Here is a 21,695-nt window from a genome sequence, read left to right on the forward strand (position 1 = left end):
CTGCAGCAGCGCAGCCCGCGGGGCTCGGGGCTGTGTCGCGCTGCCCCGCAGCCCCTGCGGCTCCTCCCAGCCACACCTCGCAGGCTCCTGCTGACAGACCCTGCCCCGGCCGGAGGACACGGAGCCTTCCCTGCCTGTTGCCCCCCCAGAACCTCGGTCTGCTCCTGCCTTCCCACGGGTCTCTGCTATGTTGCCCCGTGGGCCTTGGGCACCTTCTCTGCAGCTGGTGCAGGGGTAAGTCACAGTGGAGGGACACCAGCCCCGAGATGTGCCTGCAGAGGGTGGAAAATGTGTTGGTTTGGCTGTTCTCTCTCTTTGGTTGCTCTTGACCACTGCAGTCTGTTTCCTCCTTGCACACTTGTACCACCTCCCTGGGGGGCCCAGGGGTCCCAGCAGCCCAGCTGTGGCTTGGTGAGACCTCTTCTTAGGGTTACAGCAGCGTGCAGCAGTCTGAAAGCAGACCTCGACCAGCTGGGCACCTTGTCATCCCCTCATACCCCAACTGCTTTTGCCCAGCCTGCAGTTTTAAAGCCTACTTTGCTCACAGTTTGCTGAAGCTGCTTTTCTCTTGGAGTTGCTTCCAGCTTTCTCTCCTGGCTGCCTCCATGAGCCTCCTCTTCACCAAGTCCTGTGGGCTGTTTTCCTTCTAAACAGCAGCTTAACCCAGCAGTGCTTTGTGCTTGTCCTGCGCTTGTGCCTTTGCTGCCAAGTGAGGTACACAGAGTCCAGAAAAACCTAGTGCTTGCCTTTTGTCCTTTCTCTGAAGATACCCATGTGTCTCCAGCATTTCTTTTGTGCTTCCACAACAGAGCTGCTTGGTGCTGTCTTTCTCAGCATTCATCACCTGGGTGCCACCCTAGCCCAGCTGCTGTGTGAATTCCTATCATGTTTTGTAAAGCTGCCTCCCTGGTAGTAAAGACCCTGGGGATGGCCAGGATGTCCTCCCAGGCAGAGAACCAGCAGCTGAACATGACTAGAGAAATGAGAGGGGAAGTGTTGACCAGAGCACACCCGGGAACTGCCACCACCTGTTCCAGCTGAGGGTGATGTCCTGTACTGGGACACTCATGCACCTGGAATGAGGTTTTGCTGCTGCTTCTTTTATCTATTTTTATTGGCTCACCAACTCTCAATACGTAATGGTATTGGTATAAAAATATATTTTGTTTAGACTCAGCCTTTCTCTGACTACATCAAGTATAAGACCATGGAAGGAACATTTTGGGAATGTCTCTTGGTAACATTGATGGTTGGTGTTGGAGGCAGGGTTGTTGTCAGGCTGTTGTCTTCAGATGTCGTGTGGGCACAGAATCTGGGCTGAGGGAGGGTAAAATATCAGTGCTGTCATCTGCCTTGCTGATATGGGGGAAGGAGCATTGCTGTGTCTTTTTGGATAACCTGGAAAATAACCTGCCCTGCTGCTGTAGATCTGGGGCAGGAACTGCAGTTAAGTCCTGCTATTAATGGATTAATGGTGAAAGAGGGAAGTCCTTTTTTGTGTGTGTGGTGGGGACTAGCCTAGAGTACAGAAATGCTGCAGCTGAAAACACGTGGCTGGCTCCGAGTTTCTGAGCTTCTCCAGGAGTGACTGTACCATGTTTCCCTCTAGTGGACTGCTCATAAATACTGTGGAAAGCTGTTCCCACACAAAGCAATTACCAGGAGCTCAAGGAGAAGTTACTTTAAGAGCCTGTGGGTTCTGTCTAATATCCCCACAGGAGCCTGCGTACAAAGTTTTGTATGGTTTTGTTATAGTGTGGGGTAGCAAGGAGCTGGGACACAACAGGAGCATGAGAGATCAAAAAACAGAGGCAGCATGTTACCTATTTTACCATTGTACTCCATGTTTTTTGAGTTGAGGTTCATGTTTCTACAGGAAGACTGGATCAGCTCAGAGACCATTTTCTCTTAAGTAGAGTGAGAAAAGAGAAATCTCTCTAGTTTGAGGCACTGCATCTTTGTTTCTGTGGTTCAGTTCATTTGCCCTCTGCTTCCTCTGTATCTTCTTCCTTCCAGCTGAAGGAGGATCTGTTCTCTAAAACAGGATTTTCTCCTCTGTTCATCTGCACAGGTCAGCTTGAGTAACAACATTCACAACCTCTAAAACAAACATCACTAAATTGAAAGCCAGTGACCGTTTTCCACAAGTGAACAAGTAAACAAACACATCAAACCAACCTGCATCAGGTCATTTGTTCAGCAGGAGCTGTGCAACAGTTCAAGATACTGGTGTCATGCTTTTACAGCACATGGGTGCTTAACACCAGTACATCAGCAAATCATGAAGACTAAAACCAAAGGAAAGAAGCAAAGGCAAACTGTTGACAAAGAAGCATTTTCCGAGGAGTCAGCAATGAGGAAAAAAGAACTGGTGAAATGTTTGCGCCGCAGAGAAAGGAGGAATGGGGGAAACAAGGAGAGCAGCAAGATCCCCCCAGCCAGAGCCAAGCGCCCCTGGAGCACTAAGGACAGGCATCTGAGGAGACTGGAAAGCAACGAGCGGGAGAGGCAGCGAATGCACAAGCTCAACAACGCGTTCCAGGCCCTGCGGGAGGTGATCCCTCACGTGAGAGCTGAGAACAAACTGTCCAAAATAGAGACTCTCACACTGGCCAAAAACTACATTAAGTCCCTGACCTCCATTATCCTCAATATGTCCAACGGACACTTTCCAGCAGCAGAAGGGGTGGGGGGAACCTGGGGGTCCAAATTGTACCAACATTACCAACAGCAACTTGGGGAGGATGATAACGAGGAACAGTTACAGAAATGTTCCATGTAGATTCATAGCTTCAGCCAAAACAGTTAGCTACTACCATCATTATTTTTCCTTCTTACATCATAATACATGTCAGTACATAGAAGTTTGAAGAGATTATTTTTTTCCTCCTGCTCTTCCCTGTTTTCTTTATTAAAAAGACAAGAAGGCAACACTCATGACTATAGATAATATGGCACACTTAAGCTATTGAGAATTTTTCAGACCATAATGAATGTATTTGTGTGGTTTCCCAGGGCCTGGAAACCTATCCTGTAACATTGGAGTTGACTTGAAAGTAATGATTTAGTAACTTCTGAAGATTTCCCTCCTTGGGAAGGTTGTGACTTGATCCTTTAAGTTCTGTGTCACATGAGTTTGTTGGAGCTTGTTGAGAATCTTGGCTGTAGTTCTTTCACCAGCCTTTCAGAGCCTGTTGTTCTCTACCATGCCACAGAGGAAATGAAATTGATGACGTGACCTATGGGAAATGGGTCACCAAATCTGAATATTTATCTTGATATTTATCTTTTATGGATCTGCTGTGATAATTTTGAACCTCGCAAAGTGTAAAAACTTCTAAAATACTTCTAAAAAACATCTGAAAAACTTTCTTAGACTGTAAGCTCTCTAGAGTAAGGACACTTCTGGTCTGTGTTTCCAAACCATCCAGCCTGAAGGTTGGTTGGTTGTTTTTTTCAGTGGTGTCTGGGTGCCATTGTAACACAAGGGACAAGTGACTTATTTTTGCCAAAGCAATGATAAAAATGCTTTAGGATAGTCTTAAGTTAGACATGATCTAGCCAATTTAAATTATTTGCTAATGAAGCCTATGATGTGATCAGGTTCTTTCTGGGTTAGTGTTAGGTTCTGGGATTATAAAGCAATAAATGCAGAAACTCCTCAAAAAGGAAAATGAGCTTTTTTTCACACACACTCCTCCTGCCATTTCCCCTCTTATGGTAAAAAGGTTTATGTCACTGAGAAACTCTCATTTCCTCTTGTGTTTTCATACCTGAAACCCCTGAAGCTGGAGTGGCCTCGGTTGGACCTGTGGTGCCTGAGGACTCCCTGTGTCACAGCTCCTGCTCCTGCTCCCACATCCCCAGGCCCTGTGCTGGCAGGAGGCTGCTGCTCCATGGTGTGAGAGCAGAGGTGAAATTTGGCATCTTATACATCACTAGGATTGATAATAGTTTCTAGTATGACCCTTTTTCCTGCAAAACAGGGCTATCCAAGGAGAAATGGTGGCTGAGGGAGGATTTATTGGATGCATCAAGGGTTATGCTGCACTGTGGAGTTTGCAATGTGCTACTTGTTTTGCTCCAGCACAGCTGGAACATGATGAGTACACTTGGACTAGAAGCTGAGGTTTCCTGGACAGGCTGGTTGGGGATGTGGATTATTTTCTCCACCACAGCAATCCTCAGCTGTGATGTAGAACAACACAGGGGTTTATGTGTGGTTGCCTCACTGGAGAAATCATTTGGATCCTGCCTCAACCTGGCATTTTTTTAGCTTTTGAACTGTTTTCACACTAAAATAGATGTGATTAAGCCCTTCTCATACTCAGGTGTTAACGGAAGTGTTGCTGAGTCTCTAATGGATTTCACTTGCCATTACAGGGCTGAATCTTGCTCCATTCAACAGGGGCCCTGTGCTGGTAAATCAGCCCTTGTTGTATTTATACACTGATTGTAATGGGAGAAATCAGTAACACCAAGGCCTTTTCTTTCCCTTATTCCACTCAGCATCTCTCCAGGTAAGAGATGTCAGAGGTGCTTCAGTCATTTCTCACCCTGTAGGTCAGTGCAAACAGGACCTGGGGCGCTCGTGGTGACAGCGGGCAGAGCTGTGTGTGGGGTGGGACAGAGGGGCTGTACAGGGGGTGCAGCATCACCTGGCTGTTGTGGAACCTCAATCCTTAGGGAGTTTAGAGAATGACTGAACATGGCTCGGAGGAACCTGGTGGCGTTGGCCCTGCAGGGGTTGGCCTGGGTGGCTTCCCGAGGTCCCTTCCAGCCCCGTGCTGGGGTGCTGTGTGCCACACAGTAAGTGATGACCAAGCACTTGTAGATTATGGTCATTTTTTGGTAGGATTCTTTAAAGGACACTGTCTGAGAGTTTCCAGATAGTAAATGTCCCTGAAATGTTTTTGTGGGATGATAGCCATGTTTGAACTGCTATTTGGTTACGTTGGTGGAAGCAAGAAATGAGTGAGTTCAACCCTCAGTATCTGAGCAGAGCCACTGATGAAGAATTGCACATCACTTTAAGAACCAAATACTGGTATTACTGTTGCAAATCCAGGGTTTAAATGCTTGGGCAGTGTATTCTGACAGGGCTTCCTGCAACCAGAAGCATTTAAAATATGAAGCCCCACAGGGCATGTCATATGCAGCTGTAAATCCAGCAGCAGAGCAGACAAGTGACGGTTCCCTCTTCCCTGATCACTGCCCTGATGGACTTTCAGACTCTGGACACAGGCATTTTATTGGAATTACAACTGGTAGTTCCATAATGGTACTTTGCTACAAAGTCCTGAGCTCTTGGAGATGCCAAAAAAGATTTTGTAAGAAGCATTTTTTTCTGATAAATTACTTTTATTTTCAAAATTGCTTTAATTTAAAGTCACTTTTCCTTAACTAGCCACAACAATGACATTATATTTTTAAATTAAATAATTTTCTAAGTAATGGTTTTAGAAGGCAAATACTTAGTACTCAAACTTAACCAACTTATAATTTATCTTTTTTTTCATTTAAACCCAGCTTTTTAACGTAAAGTAAGTGAAACTTGGCAATGCAGGGAAAAATGCAAAGGTACATTATCAAGCTTATTGTATGCAATCAGATTGATTGTTGGATATGTAAACACTGACTATTAAAAGGAAAAATCTTTTGATACAATGCAGAGAAAATACAATCCTAATAATTGTCTAAAAATACATGTAATAAAGTTATTTATTTGGACAAGATACTGTGCAAGTTATGCAAAACCTATCACGGTAATTAATGCAAACATGTTATTTATTATTCTCCCACAATGTATGTAGAAACCAGAAATCTCTACTCACATACTGGAAAGATCAACGGGTTCTTTTGAAACAGTAAAGCATCTTCAATCTTCATTCACATTTGGACTTGGAAACAGTGCTTTCCTTGGCATTAAATACCAAATATATTCCTTAAATATGTGCACACATAAGTTTTACTTCTACAAATACAGTACTGAGACCACACCAAACTGCTCATCATATAAAAATAACTCCATATACAATCACACACACAGAGGAAAACTGAATGTAAACTGTCCAATTATTTAAGTAAGTCAGGAAAAAAGCTTTTTTTTTCTTGCTGGGGAAAGGGATGAATAAATCACTTACTAAAAACAAAGGGCAGAGCTTCATTCTGAACCCCCATCAGTGTTACCTTGGCAAACTCCACTGCCATCAGTAAAGTCCTTTTGCATTCCTACCACTGTAAAGTCAGGATTTAAGACCTTCTCTTGCCTTTTACACTATTAAAGCATAATTTGCAATGACCTGGAACACAGCCCCACTCCTCACGTGTCTGGTGCCTTCCAGCCCCAGAGGGAGGCCTCTGTACCCCCCCGTTATCCCAGTTCCATTTAAGATGAAGACAAAATGTAATTTACCCCCACTTGGACTGACAGCTTAGAACAGATATCACTGCTGATGGAAGCAAGAACAGCATGGCCCAAGCTCCATCCTTACCCACAGGAGCCGAGCTCTGTGCACATGCAAATGCTTGTCCAGACAGGACCAGGGTCATGCCTTCATCTGTGCTCAAATATGAATCTGAAGAACAGTGTGTGAAGGTGAGAGAAATGTAGGGAACTGTAATTTTAAAAAAAAGAAGTAAATGTAGTGATCATGTGCACAGATATTCACATTTGTATGGTGGGTAGCAGCTATGGTAAAGGGTCAGAAATACATTGTGGTAAAAAACCTTGTCTGCTTTGACAAAACTATGAACTCTATCAAGTCACATTTTACACATGATGTAGTAGAAGAATTCAGTACTTAAAATACCCCATTGCAAAGTCCAGTTCAGTCAAATATATTAGTAGCACAAAAAGGTCATGTCTTTCTCTCCAAGCAATAGACATTTAGTTTCTTTTTAAATTATACTCACTGCTGCTTGTTTGCAACATGTAGATGGTGACAACTTAACAATTAACAGCATTTCTGTCCAATTCTTGACTTTCACTGACCATCAGAGGGGTTTTAGAGTGTTCTGTTTTCCCTTTACTCTCCTCATCCTCTAAGTCCTTCGACAGCGCAAGGTTTTCCTCGGAGGTGTTGTGAGCAGCGACCCGAGATGCTTCCGTTGCATTTCCTCGGACTGTGATGTGCTCCCAGCCACCCTGGGGAACAGGAGACAGGAATTCAAAAGGAGAAACATCACCCTGCAAGTTCTATCCATTCATGAGGAATCAGAAAAGAGGCTCCTTGTAAAATGAACCAAAACACAACAGACCTCCCTGGCAGGGAGCTAGAGAGGTAGGAAATGTGAGGAGTATTTTTATTACAGGGAGTTGAGATTAGTAGGGGCAGGTGTTTATAACAGCCACTGGGGGGTTTCCACCAGCTTAAAGGGGGGTTTTCTACCAGCTTAAAGGGGCCAAAACCTTGAAATAGCCTTTCTCAAAACATTCATCTAATTCAAGATACAACAATGACGAATAATCATGTGCAGACAGGAACGAATCCACTTTTTTTTAAAATGGCACTTACTCTACTAGTTTTCCTATAACAACTTTAAAATTACCTATTTAAAATGAATATTTATTAAATGTAAATAAACAACTTCCCAGCCTCTAACTGCACAGCCCATAATATTAACTTAAAAAAGGAGCCTAAGACTGGAGAACAAATGTCAGTCTCCTGGAGGTACATGTGAGCTTTCCAGCACTCACCAGCTGGGCAGGATGGCCCTTTCCTTTCTCTGGGTGCCCGTGGACATTTGGATGTACAATTCTTAAGCAATATTGTGTCCCCAGCACTTACCCCAATGCCATAGTCCCACGAGAGGCCTTTAGGTTCCATGGGCTGGACACCAATCCGGTGGCAGACTGTCCCACAGCTCAGACTGTGACTGCCTTGCACTTTGTCAGCAATCACCCAGAGCTCAAGAAAGCAAAGAGAGGCAATAAAAGGTACTGCTCTTCCCAGGTGTGAAAAATCTTTGATTACTTTTAAAAATCAGTCATGATCTTCAGTAAGCCAAAACTGCTCTAATTTAGGCAGAATGACACCTAAACAAACTACAGAGCAGTTTTATAATTAAAACATTGCCAGCTAAGACTTGGCAGGTAAGAGATTAAATATGAATTACAAATATAAAAAGTCTTGTTAAAAATAAAAATTAATGACACTTTTTACAGCCAAGGACTGTATCACTATTCCATTGGTAAAACTTTTTGTGTTGCTATCAAGATTCCAGCATTCAGACCAACACTTTGTGGAATAAAGTTAAAAAAAAATACTGAAGAACATGAATTACTGAAGTGTTTTTAATAAACTAATGAGATGCAAGGAAGCTTCCTACACACCTGGTCCAGGGGCCCCACAGACATCTTGCGGATGTTGTTGGACACGTGATCCCAGGCAGATCCCTGGGGGTAGCTCGGGGTGATGCCCTGCCTGTACCAGAGATTGCCTGCAAAATAAACAGGGCTGCTCACTCAGTGCTCAGGGGGTGTTTGTCCGAAGTGCTGCAAACAACCTGCAGAGCAGCAGTCAGTTCTTCCTGTGCCCTGGGGAAATGCATCGTGGTTTTGGCTGAAGTGGGACAGTGCTGGACAATGTTGTGTTTCTATAGTTATTCTAACAGCAAATACTGTTTTGTGAAATTTCTTGGGAAAAAATGCTCATACAAGGAACACCAGAAAATGAAAGCAAATGAGATTAAGGTCTCTGGTGTTACAGACTTGTTTCTGTTACAAAAGGTGCTTCATAATTTATCTTGCAGTGATGGGGCTGTTTGTAGGTTTTACAAGAGCCAAATATTTGTTCAGTACATTCAGGGCTCCAGGTGAAATGCTGCCATGCAATCTGTGTTCTCCCCCCACAAAGAGCACAGGTGCTGGAGTGTTGTTACCCAGGGCACTCTCAAGTGTAACAAACATTAAATCTTCAAAAGCAGCATTTCAGTGCACTGCTACTCCAAATCCTTCAATACGAAATATTCCTCCTCTTGGAGCACCAGTAATCATCTGTCCAGCTCTTACTTAGCCTCTCCTTTTTAAATCACAGTATATACTGATGTATTTTTTTAAGAAATGTTTAAAATCCTTACCATTTGTATCCAAGACAAACACAGATGTTCGTCCTACTGAGACTTGCTTTAACTTTTGTTTTTGAGGTGAAGGAATATGGTACCAACAGTCACCTAAAGGTCAGAAGTACTTGAGTTACACATTGAGAAAACAGAATTGTGCATGAGAAGTCTTGAAAATGCCTGCAGCTGAAATCCATTGCTGTGCAAGAGAGCTGTGAATGACATTACATTTCATATATTTTTGTGAGCTTGTTTTTACAAACAAACACTTTAAATCACACAAGTGAAGACCAAATTAACTGCTATAATTATCATATAGTTTGTATGCACTGTCTTGCACAATTATGGAAAAGCTTCTGAGAAACAGATTGGTCTTTTTCAGACATGGCAGTGGAGTAAAAGATAAAGTACAAGGACTTACCTGCAGGTTTATTTGGAGAGACAGAACCCCTGTAGAAGGCAGAGCCATCTCTAGCAATGGCCCACACTTGGTAAAATGCTCCAATTGAGATGGAAATGAAAGGCTGATCTGTTCCCACGTGCAGCCAGGATGTTCCCTAACAAAATCATGGAAGAAGAATTGTGAAGCAAAGGTTAAAAACTCCTTGACAGAATATCACTGATTATTACCAAATGGGAAAAGAACCCCAATCTACTGAAGAATATTATGGAGAATAATTCCTACATAACATTACAACTCAACAGAAACAAGGTTGCTGATCCCCAAAGATATCTGGATATAAAACTCTTTGAAAATAGCTAAGCTGGACTATAGCAGGGCCTTTTCTGTTTAAATCACTGGATTTTAGGCACCTGCATATCTCTGGACAGCTGAACTGGAGCCTTCTTGCTTTTTAAATAATCCCTTGACTTTGATTACACAGAAGAATAGTCTTACAAAAATCAACTGATGTGGGGCTTCAGATTCCAGACAGTATTCAAGTTCTCAAGAGTAACTGAGCTATCAATGCAGAAAGCAAGTAAAATGCTCCATAAGAAGATGGACAGGAGCTGAGAGAGGCTCCTGCAAGTTCTGTGGCACAAGCTAAGGCAGATTATGGCAGGAGAAGCACTATTAGGAATGTGGGCAGCAAACTGTGCCACAGCTGATGGACAGGGACTTTCAAATCTGGGACATAAGAGTGAAAAAATAACAGGGTGCTTTGAGAGGGGCACTGTGTGACTGTGTGTATGGACCTGCATAATGGCATTAAACACATCAGTAGGGCAGGAAGAACAAACAGGGAGCCTTACAGCTGGGGTTTGCTGGGTCACTCCAAGCCTGCAGAGCACGTCTCCTTTGTCACTGACTGCCCACAGTGCCACTGCTTCTTCAGCATCTGCATCTGAGCTGGGAATGATGGAGATGTCCCACAGGGTAACAGGAGGCACTTCCAGCCATGGCCCATTGGTGACTATCTTACATTTTCTGAAGCAGAGAAAACCCAAACCTGTCAGAATTATGTACTTTCTATAACTGAATTTGTTTCCCAGTCCATTTTTGACTTCCAATCTTGAAGTCTTTTCATTAAGTAGTACTTTTCATTAAGTATTAGTATTTTTAATTTGAAAGAGGTTTTTAACAACCAACTGTGCTTTGCACCAGGTTTTGAATTTTGAACTATCACAGATTTCTCAAAATTTGTTGTTTTGTTTTTTTTAAAAGTTACTTTACAAAACCAAGACCACCCAAGAAGTCTGCAACTTGTCCTACTCTGCTCCCTAGTTCTTTCAGACTCACTGGCCAAGAACTGGAAAATTTTAATTCAATTGGAGAAAGAACTCTACACCCAGTTCATTCCTTCCTGTCTTGGTTAACGGAGTAACTATAATTTCTTTTTTGGTGGAGCCTTTGGTGGAGGTAGGCAGAGGTAAAGGCAGCTCTAAATTAAAGACTTGGCTGGCCATGCTGAGAATCTGTGTATTTTTACTGTGGAAACTCCAACAAAGTAGTGCTGCCTATTAGGGAAATCATGGCAGATTGTACTGCCACAGACTCTTCCCCTGATACCTAAGGGAGACTTGCAGTGAGCACTTAGCATTTGAGTTCAAACCCTGCATTTGTATCTTGGTTCCTCACCTTGCCCAGCGCCTCCGTCGGACAAAGTCTTTCATTGTCTTGTGACCATGGTAGGACCTACCAAAACAGAATTAAATTGGTGTTCATGAGGATGTCAGACCATCTCCAGTGTGAGTGGCAGCCTGGGAGCAGTGCCTGTGTCTGCCCACCAGAAACACCTGCTGACTTTAAAATAGTTGAAACAACAATTTGCCAAGTTCACCTTGCTGCCCAACCTCCCCAGCAAATACCAGTGTCCCCAGAAAAAGGGACAAATCAAGGCAGTGTTGTGTCCCTGCCAAAGCACAGTTAATGTGCAAGGCAGCAAAGGATGAAGTGAGGCCTGAAGTGTGGCATTTGGTGGGAGGAGGTGATTCCTTACGCTGGGAAGTCTGCAGCGTATTGCCAGCCCTCCCGGTCCGTCCCGCCCGACACGCTGAAGTCGATGTACCAATCCGACACCTGGCAGAAGGAGACAAGAACAAGCACAATCAACACCTGGTGTAAAATAAAAGTAACCTCTTCCACTATTTCCCTACGCTTTTTGAGTGCAATGACTTGCTAGAAACCTTCCAACGCTTGAAATGGAAATTCATACAGAGGTTCCCAAGTATTTTTGATTCAGATGGAAAGAATCAGTCTTCTGATTAGAATCATTCCTGCTAAACAAAAATCCCCACTTGATACTTAATGTTCTTCTGACTATGGAAGATTATTACTAGTGAAATGGGAGAAACAAGGTTAAATGTTACAAGAAATCCAGGAAGAAAACCTGGGTTGCTTGAACTCAAGTCTGGTATCCCACTTGCTAAGCCTTGCCTTCTTAGTAAAAAAACTTTAAGACAAAATTTACCCAAGACCACTGTGGAGAAGGAGGCTTGGTGTTGATCTTTGTACATTCCTGCAGGCCAGATGCATCACTCCACATGTATCTGTCTGTGGGCAGCCCTCTGTGGTGGAGCAGCAGACAAGGAGTGCAAGGTCATTTACAACAGAGAATTTAAAAGGCCAGGGAATAAAAGCCTATTGGCAGCACTTCCTCCTTTCATACACAAAACATTAATCTCTGTGTTTGGAAATACCATGTGAGGGATGAGGATAGTGGGAAAGAATCTGTACAATTTCTTCCATTTACACCAACTTGAGGTTCATGTGATCTTTCTCTGTAGAGGGACATTCCTCAATACTATTTATTTAAAATTGGAAGGTGAATCCCGAGTTTCCCTGGCATAGACACCCATATATGTGAATATATATTTTCAATACTTCAAATATACTATTCAAGGACCCAATGTATTTAGCAGAGTATGTATGAATATATAGATCCTAATAACTTTCCTGTGTGGCCTTAATAGTGAAAGATCTTGCACATAGGCACAGTTTGTGCAATCACAAAGCACAAATCTGTAGTGTTTTGCCACAAATGCATTCTGAATGGTTAATTACAAATTAGAAAATTGAGAAACATTGCTCCTTCCATCTCAGGTTAACTCTAAGTTTTAGAGGAGACTGAAGATAGAATAACTGCAATAGCTATGCCAAAAAGCTAAAACAAACTCCTTGTTTCATTTCACAGCAGTGATATTACAGTAAATAAATGCAATCAATTGAGTAAATAACCTGCTGCTGTATCCAGTGACTGGGTTCCACCGTTGGTTCTCATAGATGTAAACACATTTCACATCTGTCTGTGTATAAATGTTATCAGCACTGCTGGCCAGTCCTGTGAGAAACAAATAATTTGGATTAGAATAAAGCTAAAGATTAAAGACACTACCTTTTAAATTCCAACAGTAATACTGCTGATTATTCTATTTCTCACTCTTCAGGTGAAAACACAAAACTGCAATGCCAATTCCCACTGGCCTGTTCCCTACACAGCCTGGGTGAGGCTGCAGGAGGGGCAGCAGGAGCAGCTGAGCTGGCAGGGAGCTCAGTGAGGAAGGTGCCCCCAGCACCCCAGGCCGTACCTGGGCTGAAGCCACCGCCGTGTCCCCCCGTGTGCACCCAGGCCGTGTGGTCGTAGCCGATGCCCCACACCACACCGCGGTTGTTGCACTCCAGCAGCCGCAGGTGACCCCCCACCTGGCGCCAAAACCTGCCAGAGAAAGGACTGTTTCACCCACACCATGTCCATGAGGAATGTGTGCTTCCCCCTCCTACGGCTCAGCAGTCTCCACGACAGGCAACTTTATATGCCCACTTGTTCAGCCACTGGGCAACCTGTAAGTGAAGCACTTCCTTCTGATCAGCTACTAAAAAGCAGATGGTATTGCTTTGCTTGAGGAGTTTGCAGGACCATATTGTCACAGATGCAATACAAACTGTAAAGGAGCTGCTCCTGGACTGCAGTGTCTATGGAGGACTGAGAATTTCAGATTTTCTGACTCAGTTAAAACTGAAAGCTCCAATTACATTCCAATTACAGTGATTGGGTTTACTTTTAGTCCAGGCTTTCTCTTAAGTAGTTATGACATTAAAGATGCAATCACAAAAAATGAGATCTCAGTGAGAAGCGCTTTTGAAATCACAAGAATAGCTCCAGCATTAAAGAATTGAAATACGATTTCTTCACATGCAAGTGATGAATACGAAGGCAGCCATTAACCCTGTCACTGGCAGACAGCTGCAGTGTACTCCAACAGCCCATCAAAGCCACTGAAGGGACAGGAAGGACAGTCTTTGCTGGATGGCAGCCCATGCAGAAAGAACAGCTTCTGAAACCTCTTACATTTGATCACAGGGCATCAGCTGTGGTCCGGCCTCCAGCTCAGGACTTGGCTCACTAACAAAGATGTCTCCTTTACAAGTAACTGACCAAATGGCGTGGTGAGAAGGAGGGCCCTGAATCCGTCTGCTTTCACAGCAGGACATGGTCAGCAGAGACAGCTACAAAACAAGAAGCAAAGAACCAACAGCTTCCATTTGCAGTGAGAACAAAAATTCCCATATGGATACTCAGGACAGCAAGACAACGTTTTACTTTTGCATATTCTTGCAAATCAGCAAAGTAAATCTGCAGCCTTTTCTCTAAGGCACTAGAATTCAGTGGTGTAAAATTATCACACAATCACTGGAGGCACTGTGGTTTGCAGGAACTGATCAGTAAGAAGCACCTTTCAGGTTTTCCCTTGCTGCAGTGTATATCTGCCTGCCTGCACGTAACACTCTACAACAGTGACAACAGAGAATGGTTCTTCTGCCAATGCAAAAGAAGAGACTGAACTCCTGACTCATTTGTACCCTAATCTATAGGAAGGAAATGAAAAATAATACTGTTTTTGCTGTGGACAACTGCAGTACCAGAACATGTGCAAACTCCAGAGGAGGTAAGAAGCCCCTAAATAAGTTTGATCAATGTTTCAAATACCTGAACTCTGAAAATGAGTAGCCTGGCTGGTGCAAATGTAATGCTGAGATTTCAGAGACTATCTTTTTATTGTTTTTTGCAGGTATTGCATCTTGAAATGAAAGGTTCCCAGAGTTACCCAGTCATGCATTTCTTGCTCTGTGGTGGCTGCCAGGCGGATGGGCCAGCGCTGCTTCGTCCTCTCAGGGGTGTAGAGTGCGAAGGAGTGTTTGGCTTCATTCAGCACTTCCACTATAATAGTCACCTCATTCAGGAACACGTGGATATACTGAGACAAGAGAAAAAGTGATTGTGACTAAGGCAGGCTCAGATATCTCTTCCTCATAGCCAGCATTTTGCACTTCAGGACTCCAAACAAGGCATTGCTGCCAAGGATAGCAAAGAACCAATTCCTGGCACAGAAGGAATGGGGCTCAGTTTCCAGCCCTGCAGTACCTCTGATTCCTATTGCCTGTAGGCATTAACCCTGCTTGTAGAGACTGCCCAGCCAAGCCTGGCTTTTTCTTCACAATCAAGAACATTCTGAACTTCCAAAAGAATTTCTAATTAGTGAAGAGCCAATGGTTTAAGCAATGTGGGTGTTGCTGACTAGGTATTTCTGCTGTAGCATTAACAGAACTGCAGCTCAGAACAGCCTGAGGTTTGCTGGTACCCAGAGCTACCTTTGAACTGGCTCCCAAAACTCACAACATTAGAGTGCCATAATTTGCCTCCTTTAAGAAAGCTGATTTTCCTTCAGAGCTTTTCCTTTGCCAAATGCAGTTCTCTCAAGGGTCTCAAGCTGAACACACCTTTTTCTCCTCATGGTACATGTAGTAGATGAACAGGATGCTGTCCCGCATTCCATCGCTCCCAGTGAACTGCTCCAGTGCCACTCGAACATCCATCCATTTATGAGGCTTCCAGTTCCTCCACCATTGCAAGGCTCCAGTTTTAACCCAAACTGACTACAAGCCAAACACAAATTTACAGGATGAAGGAAACTGCCTTTCTTTCTCCCAAATACTATTTTTGATTACCACAAGTTGTCTCTGCAGAAGGTTGGTCTGTATTCTATCAGTTAATTCTGACACAGAGTGTTCTGGAGTATTCAGAAGGCTGAAGACAAAAACAAGACTCAAAAAAATGGACTGAAGGCCACTATAATAGCACATGTGGAACAGTATTTTACCTCTTTACATTTTACCTCTGCAAGAATGCAGCAGCACACAGGTACTCATTAACTAGTGTGTTCCTGTTATAATACAACCCGTGTTTGGATTTGAAGGCTTTTGACAGAATCTTTTTAAACTTGATTAAACCCCTGGGCTCCATATGTTTTTAATCAAATAAATTCCAGATGTCATTTGGCAATTAGCAATGAAGGGACCAAAAATGTGAATGAATCTGAAAAAGCCAAGGAGTCATAACAAAGGGAACATCAAACAAAAGTGCTGCTATTTAAGTGCTGCCATTGATGTTTGCATCATTGTTTTATTTAGGCAAGTTAAATTTGTCTCTTAATGGCTACAGAGAGGGAAGTTCATCTCCTTGAGTCACTGTCTCAATTAAGAAGCTTCATCTTGTGGTGGAATAATTCATACAATGTCTGCTGTTGCAAACATTTCTCTGAGGATCTGAGGTTTCAGAGTACTCAAACAATGCTGACCAGTTTGTTTGTTCCCATACGAAATTATCTGATTATGTTTTTAGAGGAAGATTGCTGCTCCTTGTTTGACAAACTGTTAATTTCCCACAGGGAGCTCAGACAGCAATAATCCAGGAAAGCTGCCATAGACAGGAATAAGGGCAAGAATATAAAGCTGACAGTAAGTTCAAATCAGTATGTCAGAAGTGTGTTATTGATGCCCAGATATGTTTAGCCAACAAGAGATCAGTGGCCCCACTGCTTACCTGCTCAATAGCCTGTTCGTAGTGCCTGAAATTCTCCAGTTCCCGCTTTGTCCTCTCACTGAGCTGCTGGAAAATCTGCTTCCTCCACGCTGCAGTCTGAGCTGGGGTGATGGACAGCGACAGGGACTGCACAGATGATGACAAACCTGGGGCAGAACCAAACCCAGTGAAAACTTAAATCTTTCAGAGCCATAACCTGACAAAACAGGAATTTTGTCACTGAACTGAATACGAATAATGAGGTAATACAATGCATTTAGAGTTACATGGTTGTTAAATACTGGGATGCCACAGTTCATGTTTATTTTGAAAATATGGTTATATTCCACTGTCTTTCAAGAATCTAAATTCTAATGCCACCCAGTTATCAGCTGGGCTCACATTCACAATTCCTCTGTGCAACTTCTGTCTCTTACCCCAGTCTCAATAGGAATGGCAGGAGCAACTTACTGGTGGCATCTGCATCTCTCACGAGAGCCCTTTTCACTGCTTCCTGTTACTGTTCAGTGATATTATGAGTTTTTCCAGAAGTTGCAGTTTCAGTACAATTAAAAATGGGATGTAGATCCAACACAGACTATTTTACAAAACTCTTATGAAACTCAGAGCAAATATCACTTTTACATCTATTTATCTCAAGCCCAAAGCTAAATACTGCAGCACTGTGCACAGACATGGAGCCTATTAATAAACTGCAATAGGAGTAAATGGGTTAGCAGAAGGTTTTCAACATGGCTTCATTAAAAAACCCCAAACCAACATTTTTCCTGAAATACCGAACTGAGATGGGAACTAGGCTCTGCAGTGGTGACTGGGTAGTACCTGATGGAGCAGTGAACCACTTCAATGGGCTGTGCAGATCCACAAGGCAGCCACCCCCAGACACCCAGGCCCACAGTGGGTGCTCGTCAGCTCCATACTGGTCCTCAGCTCCCACCGAGAACACGCCCAGGGAGGACAGGCTGGATGTGTCTGCAAAGCTGCTGACAGAGAGCACTGGGTGCTTTTGGGCCTCCTTCAGGTCAATGTTTGTCCACTGCAGCTCTGCAGAAGGATTTGGGCTTGCAGCAGATTTATGCATTTCAAGATTAGCTTTCTCATGACCCGTTGAAGCAGCAGTGGCTTCTCCTTGATCAGAGTCCAGAGGATCTGCAGTGAGATCTGCAGATACTTCTGTCTGGCTGCCTGTGCTGTTCCCGCTGCTGCTGGATGCAGCTCCCATTGGGAGGGTGTTGGCAAGGTTTGTGGGCACAGTGGGGAGTTCTGTGTCGGAGGAAGTGTCTGCATCACCCTGAACGATCGCGCTTGTTTGGGTCTGAATATCATCAGTGAAGAAACAGCCAGCACTGAAGGACAAAGAGAGAATTAATTAACTATCATCCAAAGCATTGTCAATTATCACTGGCCTTAGACCACAGACACACAGAGAAACAGCAGACTTCTTTTTTAAAGATCAACTCTACCATCAGGGGAAAGAGTCCAACAAATATCTGGCAGACCAGTCTGGTAAATCCAAACCATAGGAAGGAACTTCATTGATCTTTTCAAACCACTGGTGGTGTTGGTTGCCTACAACTCTGAGGAAAACATTGAAGCAACATCATATTTTCTGAATATGAAATAACAAATAGAGTCATTTTGAGCCCATTATTAACTTTATGATTTGTCTTAGCTAGAGAGGGCTTCTCAGCACACACTCTGACTCGAACAAGTAGTTTCTGCAGCACTCCCAGCTTCACTGGCGTGTCTTTCACAGCCCAGAGGCCAGCAGGGAATGACTGATTTAATCTCTCTAGGAAAAGAAATGCACAGTGAAACCCAGGAAAGGCAATTCCTAAGTAGAGTTGACACTCCTTCATGATATTTCACAGACAACATTTTCTCTTATTAGAGACCAGTTCCAGATAGTGATAGTAAAGCCCAGAGGAACATGCTTTACTGCAAATATGCAGTGAATTCCAACGTGGGAGCTCCAGTTTCTATTCTGAGTCCAACAACTGCTGCCTATTGTTAATTTTAATGGCAAAAAATGCAAATGCCTTTTGGCATACATAATTATTAGAGATGCCTTCCTTGCTCCTCCCTGTCTGTACCACTTGAGTGTAAAGAAGGGTCTCCTAGCATTGAAACTCTGGGTGTACAAAGCCTTGAGCAGGTGTTTCACTCAGTACCTGAGCAGACTTGTTGAGCTCCCGGTCTGAGATCTGTCACTCTCTCTGCCAGACACAATTGCCTTCCATGTCTTCCCACTGAGCTCACTTGGTGTGACTCCTTGGCGGAAGTAGATCGCTCTGTCATCGCAGCCGATTCCCCAGACCTGGGCAGGGAGAGGGCTGGGTGAAGGAAATGGCTTGGACTGCAGGAGATACCAGCTCAAAAAAAGGTGCAGTGGTGCAGAATTCAGCACAAAAAATGGCTGGACACAGCGTTTTCCTTTTGTAATCTTCCTTAATGCTGATACTGCAGATGCAGGACAAATTCTGTACCACCAAGAGAAAACTGTCCGCACCTCCTGTGCCATACAAGGCACATGCTGACTGTTATCTGCAGTATTCAGCTCCACTTTCCTTCCTAGCAATTCAAGCCCATGGACATCTTGTCCAGCCAGCCCTGCCAGCCCTGCTGACAGTCCTTGCTGTGTGTGAATAGTGCCTGCACAGAGGGGAAAAGTAAATATCCTCATGCCTGGTATGCAGCTCTCTTACCTGGTTATTTAAGCCTACAGTTACCATCATCATTTCTCCAACCATTTCAATCCAGCTTGTCCCACAAGGATTGTGTGAATTCACTCCTCTTCTGAACCACACCTACAACAACAACAACAGCAGAAAGTCTAAATTTTGTTCCTTCTGCATCAGCAGGCAGACAGCTGGAATTTAGTATCTTTAGTGGATTAGTCTCAATCTCTAGTACTGACTTGCTGCATTGTCTTAAGAATTCAATTACTTCCTTGATTCCTTTTCTTTATCAGATAAAGATAAAGCAATTCTCTTGATAGTACCAGACTGTGTGTCCAACTACAGCCAGAAGAGACCACTGGAAGATTTTCTGGTATGACTTTCTGTGGCAGAGCTGGCTTTTCTGCTTTCTAGTACATATCAACTGTAGGCTGGTTTCGATCATTCTGAATTGTCTTCTAACTAGTGCTCTTGTGTTCAAACCCTAGAAGCAGGGCTGGCAGAGGGAACTGTCAAGAGGGATCTTTTAAGTGATACAGCTCTTTAAATTGTCTCACCTTAGCTCAGGTTTTACCAATCTTAGGGTGTCTGTGGGCTGAGTACCTGGAAAAATTTCCCCCTGTATGTAGCACAGAGTCATATAGTGACAATCAACTCCTTTGGAAGTTGTTGGTTGAATTCCATAACATCAGTATACTTGACTGTGCTGTGGCAGAGCTGAAGGAAACACACCAGCTTATCTCCATTTATTATAGTGGATTTATCTGGCAGATGGAGCAGGCTGGGCACAGTCTGTTGCCATGGCTCAGCTGACAAGTAGTGACTCATTAAACCAGAGAAACTCAACACAACTGCTACACATGCCCAGAGTTCATGCATGGTTTTGAATTTAGGATGAAGGGGTTTGATTGCAACCAGCACAAGAGCACTCTAGTACACTGTTCATGATTTTCAGGATTCCCTGCAAGGAGCAGGGAGTTGGATGTGATGATCCTTCCAACTTGAGACTTTCTATGACTCTAAGTTAAAAGCCTAGTAAGAAATCCACAGCCACATAACAGATACCTCACCTAATAAACACAAAAACCCCCTACATTAAAAGTCTGATGAAGAGAGAAGAGTTGCAGTAAGAAGATAGAAAACCCAGCATCCTGCAGAAAGGGTAAATGAAAATATTCCCCCTACTGCTGTTGATGTAACCTTCAGCCCACATGGAAACAAGACTGAGCAGGACTCCCTTCCACTTCGATACTTAAAATCCCCGAAAAGTACACCCCTTACTGCATCACCACCAACATCCCCACCCACCTGCCACATCTGTCTAACCTGGGTTTAGAAAATCCCTTCCAGGAGAAAAGCAGAAAGTCTTCCTTAAAATAAACTCAGCTATGTCTATCACAAACCACAGAGCATTCCCATTGCAGTGAGGGGAACTAGAATTCCCCAAAGCATGGGGATAAAGAGCCCAGATCATCCATACTTTCTTGCAAGCACTTCTGTTTGAGAAAAGCAGATAGGAAAAGGGAAGAAAAAAGCACAAGCAGATCATGACTCCTCTTACTTTTCTATCCTTTGTAACACACCACACCACATCAACACCCACAGAAACGTGCATAATCCCATTTTCAGAGCTTGGGGACTCCACAGTACTCCAGGAAATTCCTGAAAGAAACAAAGCCCAGAAGGCATTGTTGGTGCGTTTCTTATTTAACACTATACAAGTCAAAGGGGTTTCCAGCTGAATTTAAGAAACTTTACCTTGAGGGTTATTCCTATCAATTCCTTCTCTCACAATAGCTTGCCCTTCCCAAAGGGTTGCCCAGAGGAGGTCATAGGGCCCACAGCTGATCTGTACAACCTCACCAGGAGTGGTGATTAAGCTCCACGTGGAACCTTCTGGATTGTGATGGCAGACATTTTCTCTGTACCATACCTAGACAAGTTTTAAAAAAACGCAAACCAATAAAACCAGGAAAAATATCACCACAACAATGAAACCATTGAGAAAGCATAAAGACAAACTGGAAAGAACAGTCCTCCTTTAACAATGGGGTTTTCTTGCGTAGTGTATGGCCCTCTGACCTTTAAGGTACTTTTTTATGTTGATTATGCAGTTGAAGTTATTTCCTTATGTACTAAGGGAGGAGGCTGTTCCACAGGGCAGCTTTTATCATGGAACTGAATCTGGATTGGGTACAGAAACCTATTGCTACAAGTTCTGTGTGTATTTCAACATTTAAACCACTTCAGTGTATTCCAGGGCATGTTATATAAACTAAAAATGAACAAATACATTAACACAAAAATGTTCCTGTTAGCTGACAGCCTGACCTCACTTTCACTGAGCAGAGCTTGCCACAATATGGGGACAAATTTCATCCTCTGTGCAGACTTCAGTGGCATCCAGCCATTTGCGTCTTGGACTGTGCACTTCTCTATAGATCACAGTCAAAATAGGAAGGTCAAACATAAAAAACATCCTGTGGTGTCACATGAGTGCTCCACAACATGACTGCTGAGTGTTAAATCCTCATTTTTAGAAATACTTTATTTCTCTCATGTCTGTTTCTTGGGAAATGAAAGCATTTTACAATGGCAGCCAAGTAAGCCTGTAGACTGGGATTCTTGTCAT

General features: G+C 43.4%; 2 protein-coding genes across 2 annotated transcripts in view; one reads left to right on the forward strand and one right to left on the reverse strand.

The window, feature by feature from the left end:
- On the forward strand, nt 1–6,229 carry BHLHA15 (basic helix-loop-helix family member a15). The gene is made up of 2 exons (XM_071570709.1): nt 1–234; nt 2,072–6,229. Exon 2 carries the CDS (start codon nt 2,282–2,284, stop codon nt 2,780–2,782), a length of 501 nt encoding a protein of 166 aa, XP_071426810.1. The 5' UTR covers nt 1–234; nt 2,072–2,281; the 3' UTR covers nt 2,783–6,229.
- The window catches only part of TECPR1 (tectonin beta-propeller repeat containing 1), a 23,697-nt gene continuing 7,326 nt past the window's right edge, over nt 5,325–21,695 (reverse strand). The window contains exons 6-25 of the mRNA XM_071570708.1: nt 20,822–20,996; nt 20,625–20,725; nt 19,091–19,192; nt 18,557–18,702; nt 17,208–17,731; nt 16,386–16,531; nt 15,284–15,439; nt 14,611–14,760; nt 13,854–14,011; nt 13,093–13,220; nt 12,743–12,845; nt 11,976–12,072; nt 11,505–11,584; nt 11,144–11,200; nt 10,318–10,492; nt 9,485–9,620; nt 9,082–9,174; nt 8,336–8,442; nt 7,791–7,910; nt 5,325–7,147 (exon numbers count right to left, since the gene is read on the reverse strand). Of these exons, the coding sequence (XP_071426809.1) occupies nt 6,950–7,147; nt 7,791–7,910; nt 8,336–8,442; nt 9,082–9,174; nt 9,485–9,620; nt 10,318–10,492; nt 11,144–11,200; nt 11,505–11,584; nt 11,976–12,072; nt 12,743–12,845; nt 13,093–13,220; nt 13,854–14,011; nt 14,611–14,760; nt 15,284–15,439; nt 16,386–16,531; nt 17,208–17,731; nt 18,557–18,702; nt 19,091–19,192; nt 20,625–20,725; nt 20,822–20,996 (2,952 nt within the window). The 3' untranslated portion in view covers nt 5,325–6,949. The remainder of the gene's footprint in view (nt 7,148–7,790; nt 7,911–8,335; nt 8,443–9,081; nt 9,175–9,484; nt 9,621–10,317; nt 10,493–11,143; nt 11,201–11,504; nt 11,585–11,975; nt 12,073–12,742; nt 12,846–13,092; nt 13,221–13,853; nt 14,012–14,610; nt 14,761–15,283; nt 15,440–16,385; nt 16,532–17,207; nt 17,732–18,556; nt 18,703–19,090; nt 19,193–20,624; nt 20,726–20,821; nt 20,997–21,695) is intronic.

This window comes from Pithys albifrons, chromosome 16, assembly GCF_047495875.1.
Source record: "Pithys albifrons albifrons isolate INPA30051 chromosome 16, PitAlb_v1, whole genome shotgun sequence".
In the NCBI taxonomy this organism is placed as follows: Eukaryota; Metazoa; Chordata; class Aves; order Passeriformes; family Thamnophilidae; genus Pithys; species Pithys albifrons.